Genomic DNA, 8,747 nt, shown 5'->3' with positions numbered 1-8,747 from the left:
CAGAATTGTCAACCACCTTACGTTCAGGTGAGGCACCTAAATGGGGGGCATGAGGATTTATGATGAAGCCACAAGGTCATGTGTGATAACCTGTTACTTGGCTATACTCTGAAGCTGCAATGGGTTCCATCTCTAGGCCCCTTTTCATTGCCAGGGTCTGCACAGGCTTTTTCTGTCTTTGCATATTTGTCGCTAAGCAGTCAAAGTCTGCAATTCTAGAAACAATCCTTTTGAAAACAGATGAGGTCAGACGCTGGGAGCAGACACTGTGCCAGGTCTCGTTTGTGCTCTGGTCCCTCATTTCCATCTACTGCATCAGAGAGGGTGACAGTCATGCCACAGTAGTAGTTACTCTCATTTTCATTTGAAGCTGTGGTGTAATTACATGGCTGTGGCGGCAGAGGAAACAGTGGGTGAGGGTCAGTGATTGTAGTGGTGGGCAGGTTGTGGGTTTGGGAAGTAAACAGTGATCCACAGGGCAGGTCTTACTCTGTTGCAACTTTATCCACTGGATGTCTGGCTGATGCTTGAAGTAGCTGGACCATTTGACACGTGCTTCCAATAGCAGAAAGGATCTCTGTAAGGTCATGAGCAAACTGATCACTTGGAAGAGGGGCTGGAATGGGGCAACAGAGGTTAGGAATGATACCATCACAGCATCTTTTTATATTTCTTCAGATGTTGAGTTGCTGTGGATGGCTTTAATTTTGACACCGTCACTGTATTAATAGGTTTTGGGCTTAAACCTAATGCACGTGGTGGAATGTGCCAAGTCTGTGGCAGTGAGGGTTTATCAACAATAGGAGGGACAGATTTGCAGTCTAGCTTCAAAAAGTGTCCAAGAGTGTACAACAGTGATTGCAGTGACCCTGATTAGCTTTGCAGTTGCACTTTGATTGTCCAATAAAGGAGCCATCAGATGGAAACTCCACCTGAAATAACAAAAGAAACAAATAGTAAACAAGCTATACAAAGTTTATTTGGATACATACTTAAGCTTTATAATGTAGAAAAAATAATGATTCAAGAAGGATATTTATATAGTTACAGAAGTTAGTTATAACTCAGCTAATAACTCAACTTCATCATACAACATTCTCTATCTTGACAGAATACAAACCATAACACGTCTTTATTAAATACAGATCCACATCATGGAAGTGTTCTCTTTTCAACTAGGCTAATAGTTAATAGTTAGACAATTAATAATTTAGTTGATCTAGTAAAATATACCTAGATGTGTAAGCTCCTTCCATGATTAAGTGATAAATTGAACAGAACAAACTTGAACTTGAACATGAACACAGTTTTCTAACCTACTACCTGTAAACTGTAAGGGGTGTCATTTTTTCTGAAGGACTGGAATGACCTGGCCCTGACAACACAGCCTGCCTCTCTCGTCCTGACTGAAACAAACTGGAATATTAGGTTGTAAAATGACCAGAGGCTGTCTTTACATAGAGGCATTGCTAGGCAATTGCCTTGGGCCCCTCTAACTGCAGCACACTGTACGGGCCCCCTGACGAGCTAACTTATTTCTCGCATATTAATGTTGATGGGCCCCCTAGCTAAATTCGCCTTGAGCCCCCAAATTGCTAAGTCCGCCACTGAAAATGACCCAATATTGTTGTAAATAATATTAAAAAACCTAACAGCTAAAGTTAAGTAAAACGTCAAGTAATTACCATTACAAACAGCTTGTACACAATCCTAACATTTAGGCTGTATAACAGATTAAAGTTACTTATAGTAAAAATATATATATTTGCTTTCTTCTTGGCTCAGTTCTACTTTTGCTTCTGACCGTAGTGCTCGACTCCGCACGCTGCGCGCGAACCTGCGAGAGAGAAACGCCCCTCCCCCCTCCCTCTCCCCCCTCCCCCTCGGTTGCTAGTTGCTAGTTGCTAGGTTACGGATAAACTATATAAGCTGAGCGGTTCACATTTTACCCTTTAATACAACATGAGGCAGGTATGTGATTCTATATTATACTTATTTATTATGGTAAAATAAGGATTTCAAGTCTTAAAGCTCAAGTCTGATTCCAAGTTCGAGATGGCGCCAGTGTGTGTGTCGTGCCGTCTGCCGCTGTTAGTTTGGTTTGGGTTTGTTTTGTGGCTACCTTCTTTTTAAAGGATTTATTCACTTTTTATCGGCTGGATTTGCTATGTGTCACTGAAACGTGGGTAAATGCTGGAGATTTTAGTGTTTTTTTCACAACTTGTACCAGCAGGCTGTACGTACTTAAATTCCCCGAGGATGACTGGACGTGGAGGTGGAGTAGCAACTGGTTTTAAAGAAACTTTTATCTGTCGGCAGAAATCTACTCCAGTTTTGAATTGAACATGTTCGAGTTGGGCAGATCTTGTCCAGTATTATGTGCAGTGATCGATCGACCACCTAAATATAATAAGGAATTTATCAATGACTTCTCAGAGTTTTTGGCTGGAATTGTGCCAAAATATGACCGTGTTTAAATTGTCGGAGACTTTAATATTCATGTTTGCTGTCCCACTAAGCCGCTGGTCAAAGAGTTGTTAAATATTATTGATTCTTTTAATTTTGTACAGTCAGTGGCTGGCTCCACGCAATTGCAAGGACACACATTAGATCTTGTTTTATCATATGGTCTGTCGGTTTTTAATATTGAGATGTGATGCTATATTTTCTGACTATATACCTATCTTATTTGAAATGTCCCTTTCCAATGTAACCAAACCCTGCGCTCCGGGTCGTTGCCGTCGTGTTTCCAATCCTACTACTGCTGTGCAGTTTTCTGCTGCTTTTAATGATGTGCAGACAAGTTTGGGATCAAATTTAGGTCTAAATACGCAGGAACTGACCTCTGTTTTATTCCTCATGTCAAACTATTTTGGACAAAGTTGCTCCAGTAAGGACTATGCATTGTAAACAGAAATCTGAACCCTGGATAAATGATGCTACTCGTTTAGCTAGACGAGAATGTAGTGGAAGAAAGACAAGTGGAAGAAAGACAGGTTGCAGGTGTCGTTTGAGATTTTAAAGAACAGCTGTAAAAAATATCAGACAATTGTAAAAGCTGAAAAGGTTAAATATTTTTCGGCTTTGGTAGCAAATAATAGTCACAAGCCTCAAGTTATTTTTAATATTTCATTAGTGCTGTTCTTAATGCCCCTAGATCTCATTACCCTGATGTTTCCTTGGAGAACTGTGAAAGGTTTTTACACTTTTTTGTAGATAAAGTTAATAATATTAGATCTTCTGTTATATTTCCTTCTTATGATCCATCCATTATGGTTACTTGCTCTGCTGTTTTTAACCAGTCTGTTTCTCTTATTTAAAGGAAATTATTATTCACTTAAAACCTTCAGCTTCTCCTACAAATGCCGTTCCTCCTCGCTTTTTTTAAGATATTTTTGACATTATTGGGCCAAACGACCATGCAATTGTGAACAGCAGTCTTGCCTCAGCAATCATGCCATCTGAATTTAAGCATGCAGTGGTGCAACCCTTAATTAAAAAGTCAACTTTAGATCATTCTGTGCTCTCAAATTTCAGACCAATCTCTAGGCTCCCGTTTCTGTCAAAAGTATTGGAGAAAGTTGTATTTTTGTAGCTGCAAGATTTCTTGGATAAAAATGGTATCCTAGAGATGATTCAATCTGGTTTTAAACCTCTTCATTGTACTGAGACTGCACTGTTAAGAGTTTTTAATGATCTTTTATTAGTTACTGACTCGGGGGAATGTGCTATTCTTATGCTTTTGGATCTTACAGCTGCTTTTGACACCGTGGATCATGGTATCCTTTTGTCTCGATTGGAGCAACGTGTTGGTATACAAGGCGCTGCTTTAGAATGGTTTAAATCTTATCTGTCTGACAGATGTTTTTCAGCCTTGGTGATTTTGTATCCTCCTCAGCACGTCTTACATGTGGGGTTCCCCAGGGTGCCATTCTTGGACCAGTTTTATTTTCATTGTATATGCTTCCATTGGGATCCATTCTTAGGAAATATGGTATCTCTTTTCACATGTATGCAGCCGATACCCAAATTTATTTGCTGTTACGACAAGGAGAACCAGATTCCTTAAAACTGTTGCTAGATTGTCTTGAAGACATCAAAGCTTGGATGGCTTTAACTTTTTTACATTTCAATGAAAATAAAACTGAAATAGATTTTTAGACCCAGTAGTGTCACTCAGTCCCCTTATAATGACCTGGGTTCTTTGGACACCTATGTAAGACCCCATGTTAAAAATCTTGGCGTGATAATGGATAGTCATTTTAAATTGGATAAACAGATTAATTCTGTTATCAAATCCAGTTTTTTTCAACTGAGGCTTTTAACTAAGGTTAAACCATTTTCATGTTTATTTCATCCAGACTTTATTACTGTAATGGGCTTTATGCTGGTGTTGGCCAAGGTTCTATCTCACAGCTACAGTTGGTTCAGAATGCTGCTGCTCGGCTTTTAACAAAAACACGAAAACAAGAACATATTTCACCTATATTAGCTTCTCTTTATTGGCTTCCTGTCCATTTTAGAATTGAGTTTAAGATCTTGCTTTTTGTGTAAGTCATTGAATGGTTTAGCTCCTACTTACCTTTCTGAGCTTTTGCAGTCATATATTCCATCTAGGTCACTCAGATCTGCTGATCAGCTTCTTCTGGTGGTCCCTAAATCTAGACTGAAGCACAGGGGCGATCGTGCCTTTGCAGTTTTAGCTCCCAAATTATGGAATCCATTGCCATTACATGTTAGAAGTGCCCCTACATTGTTGGTTTTTAAATCTCTGCTTAAGTCTTTTTTTTCTTTGGCTTTTTAATGAAACTAAGTTATTGTGTTTTGTGTATTTGTATGTTTTATGTGTCTTGTCTTTTAATTGCTGGACAGCACTTTGTTCAACATCTAAAACATCTTGGGATAACATGGTTTACAAGCACTTGATTAATCAGTTGCATGTCTTCATTTTCTCTACTACAGACTAAAGTTGGGCCAATAGATGAGCTTCCTGCTGAGGTCTCTGATATGTCTACCCCAAGCATGAAAAACTCAAAGACAGAGGAAGCCCAAAGTACCGGGTTTTCAGGTGAGATTTAATGTGGTAATTTGTTACCAAAGACATAATGGGTTAGTTATTCATTGCTCTCAGTATATTTTTTTATAATTGATCATTTTCTGTAATTGATCAAATCAGATTTGCCATTCGATGAGGTGAATAGAGAAGATGAGGAGAGGGACAGTGTTCCACACCTTCCCACCAAACAGATCTCATCATTGGCTATCAGAATCAAAGGGAAAACATCATTCCCGATTGACGACTCCCTGGAGATTATAAAGCGAAGACGCCGTGAGGTTGTGCCAATTGGTGACTCGGACAGCAGCATAACTTTTGAAAGTTTGATCGAGCTGTGCTCTGCACATGCCGGGAGAGACTCCTTGGAGACACCAAGCCACGAGTCTCCCAAATATTCACAGAGCAGCTGGTCTCCACAAGAAGGTGTGCTAACCTTTTGGAAGAATGGTGTATATAAGAAGGGAAACTTCATTCAGGACCTTCCCACCAACCTGCTGTCAATCATTGCCACCAAATACAAGGGGTTAAATTCATCCCTGCTTTACCAGTCGTTGCTGCTTCAAGAGTTTAGGATGCCAAAACCACATTATGAAAGGGTCCCGGCGACACTAGTTCTCTGCAGTGCAAAAAAGAAACGGCTCATGAAAAAACACCCTGATCAGGTGACTATACAGCGCCTCTTCAGGGTGTCCTGTGAGGATTTCCAGATTGAGGGTTTCAAGATCACCAAAGTAAAATCAAAATTCTCATTTTTAAATAAACTGATCGATGCATTCAGATGCACTAGTCAGTCAGAGCAGAAGAAATCTCGCCTGCGGTTCAAGTCACCATGGTGTCTTAAGCTCAGATCCAAGGTATCTGTTTTATTCTTTAAAATGTCTTACATTTATTCCCAGTCACACTGTTAGCTGTAGATTTTGCTCTTTTGAATGTTCAATTGTACATTTATATGTTAGTGTCTGAATCATATGATGAATGGTTATAATCTAATTGTCTCCTCTCTATTAAGAAACGGACAAACGATCTGTGTGTTCAGACGGAGGACCAGACAGCGGACACACGTATTCCAGATGGTACTTGTTAATATTTTACTGTTCTAACTTGTGCAATGTTGTAGTGTAAGCATGAGCTACTAACAGGTTTATGTGAGATGGTCTAAAGGAGTAAATAAGTAGGGGACCATGTTTTGTCAAACCCTATTTTAGTTGTGCAGCATGAAAGATAAAAACCTTTATTACACCCAAACCCCTCTTTCACAGTCCTGTGGCCTTTAAACAGCATTTCTTTTATTTTACAGATGTACAATCTCCTAGTGTTGAGGCAACATCCACCCCTAACAAGACCACCTCTAAGACCAGGAGAAAGTCTGTGTTTAGCAGACTTGCCTACGCTTTCTCAAGGATCTGTGGGAGGCGAGGAAAATCACCAACTTAAATTTTAAAATAAAAAAAAATGACAATACATAGACTGCTCCTTGTTCATTAATCTACTAAACATGTGACAAACTCATACAAAACACAGACCTGCTGGTCACATGTCTGTGGCAGATGGCAATATGCATACAAATGTTGACTAATTGGATAGATAATTGTCTGTCCAACAATTAAATAATAACAGTACTGCACTTCCTTACCGAAAATATCATTGTAATTTCCTAGTTTACTTACCTAGTAATCTACCTACTTATTTCCTATAGTTAGACCCCATGTTCTTTAAACCATGACAGAAAAAACATGAAATTTGCCACATTGTGAAAAAAGTGGTAGATTTATCTTCTTTTGTAGGTGATCAAATGAAAACAGTCACCCTTTGAAGAGCTCTATCAGAGTTACAAAGCTTGAGTTACCCTCTCCCTACCCTGGGTGGCACACCCACACATACATCCTACCTCCACCCCCGTGCTCGAGTATAGAAATCCAGGCACATTTCTTGTAGCAATGTTTTGGCTTCTTTCCAACTCCGACAGTCATGGCCAAAAGTGTTTCTCCCAGAAAATTATTGCAATTACACATGTTTTGTTATACATATGTTTATTTCCTTTGCATGTATTGGAACAACACAAAAAACGGATAAGTAACAGGTGTGGGCAATTTAAAAATCACCCCTGAAACCAGATAAAAAAGTTGACTCGATCTTTGCATTGTATCTCTGTGTGTGCCACACTAAGCATGGAGAACAGAAAGAGGAGAAGAAAATTGTCTGAGGACTTGAGAACCAAAATTGTGGGAAAATATCAACAATCTCAGGGTTACAAGTCCATCTCCAGAGATCTTGGTGTTCCTTTGTCCATGGTGTGCAACATAATCAAAACGTTTACAACCCATGGCAATCCAGCTAATCTCCCTGGACATGGATGGAGGAGAAAAATTGATAAAAGGTTGCAACAAAGGATAGTCCGGATGGTGGATAAGCAGCCCCAATCTAGTTCCAAAGAAATTTAAGCTGTCCTGCAGGCACAGGGTGCATCAGTTACAGCTCGAACTATCTGTCGACATTTGAATTACCGTTAAATGAAACGCTATGACAGGAGACCCAGAAGGACCCCACTGCTGACACAGAGACATAAAAAAGCAAGAGTGCAGTTTTCCAGAATGTATGTAAGTAAGCCAAAATCCTTCTGGGAAAACATCTTGTAGCCAGATGAGACGAATTTGTGCAGTGCATGAAGTAAGGTCTGGTAATCTTTATCTCAAATAAAGAAATTACCAAAGAGTCTAGCATTCTGAGCCTACTTGAACCAGGAGATGAAGTAATTGCAGATAAAGGGTTTCTTATCAAATACCTCCTCAGTAACATTCGTGTGAAACTTGTAATTCCTACGTTCTTGGGGCCATGTGGGCAGTTTAGTAAAGAAGAAATTACATGCATGCAAGAAATTGCTCGCTTGAGGATCCATGTTGTGCGAGCAATCAGACACATTAAAGAATACCATATATTATGTTCTGCCCCTTTCCCTGTGTGGTTTAGTTAACCAGCTATGGACTGTTTGTGCTCTACTTACCAATTTTCAGTGACCTCTTTTTTAATTATGAGGTAACATATTCAAAGTGGATTATCAAATGGTAACATGCATAGTACAACCATGAACTATATTCAAATTCAGCATTATTTTTACTAGCCATACTGGACTTTGAATTGCTGGGAAATTATTCTTCCACTGAGTAACAAACATTCAAACATTTATTCAGCTCAACTTTTATTGATGTGCATTTTTTATAATGAAATTAATGTAACACATTTTGCTCATTGTGAACCAATAAAAACAATGTACTAATTTTGTAAAAAATCATTCTCAGTTCATTTTTTATGGTCATGTGACATTCTCTCACTTATTAAAATCAATTCTTAAAACTCTCATATTACAGAAATGTTTACTTATTAACAGTAGTTTTCTTAAGGAACAATGCCAAATGTATGTGTGCTTCCTTTATTCCTGGCACAGGCCAGGCAGAAAATATATCCAGTTTAGTTTTCATAGACTCCCATTTCTTGGCATCAAAGTGGATCCGCTCCAGGTGATTGTCTTTGGTACAGTGAACAAAAAGATCACACCCCTTCATTCCAGTGATGTCCATCTGTCCAATTACCTGGTAATAGTAGTCATGGTTGCATTTAAGAGCAAAAGAGCCATCTGGGCCTGCAGACAGGTAACTGCACTCAACAAAAGTGTCCACATTTGGACACTTTATCT

The 8,747-nt window shown here is 39.1% G+C and overlaps 1 protein-coding gene across 2 annotated transcripts; it reads left to right on the top strand.

The window, feature by feature from the left end:
* Positions 1 to 1,866: 1,866 nt before the first annotated feature.
* On the top strand, positions 1,867 to 8,255 carry LOC143495149 (uncharacterized). 2 transcript variants are annotated; one of them, XM_076992437.1, is made up of 5 exons: positions 1,867 to 1,971; positions 4,963 to 5,068; positions 5,177 to 5,910; positions 6,066 to 6,129; positions 6,354 to 8,255. In XM_076992437.1, exons 1-5 carry the CDS (start codon positions 1,963 to 1,965, stop codon positions 6,488 to 6,490), a joined length of 1,050 nt encoding a protein of 349 aa, XP_076848552.1. In that variant the 5' UTR covers positions 1,867 to 1,962; the 3' UTR covers positions 6,491 to 8,255. The 2 variants fall into 2 exon arrangements, with proteins under 2 accessions (XP_076848552.1, XP_076848551.1); XM_076992436.1 differs by lacking the exon at positions 1,867 to 1,971 and having other exon boundaries at positions 3,564 to 5,068.
* Positions 8,256 to 8,747: the final 492 nt, after the last annotated feature.

Source organism: Brachyhypopomus gauderio, unplaced genomic scaffold (assembly GCF_052324685.1).
Source record: "Brachyhypopomus gauderio isolate BG-103 unplaced genomic scaffold, BGAUD_0.2 sc93, whole genome shotgun sequence".
Classification (NCBI taxonomy): domain Eukaryota; kingdom Metazoa; phylum Chordata; class Actinopteri; order Gymnotiformes; family Hypopomidae; genus Brachyhypopomus; species Brachyhypopomus gauderio.
This window is presented reverse-complemented; position numbering and strand designations above follow the sequence as displayed.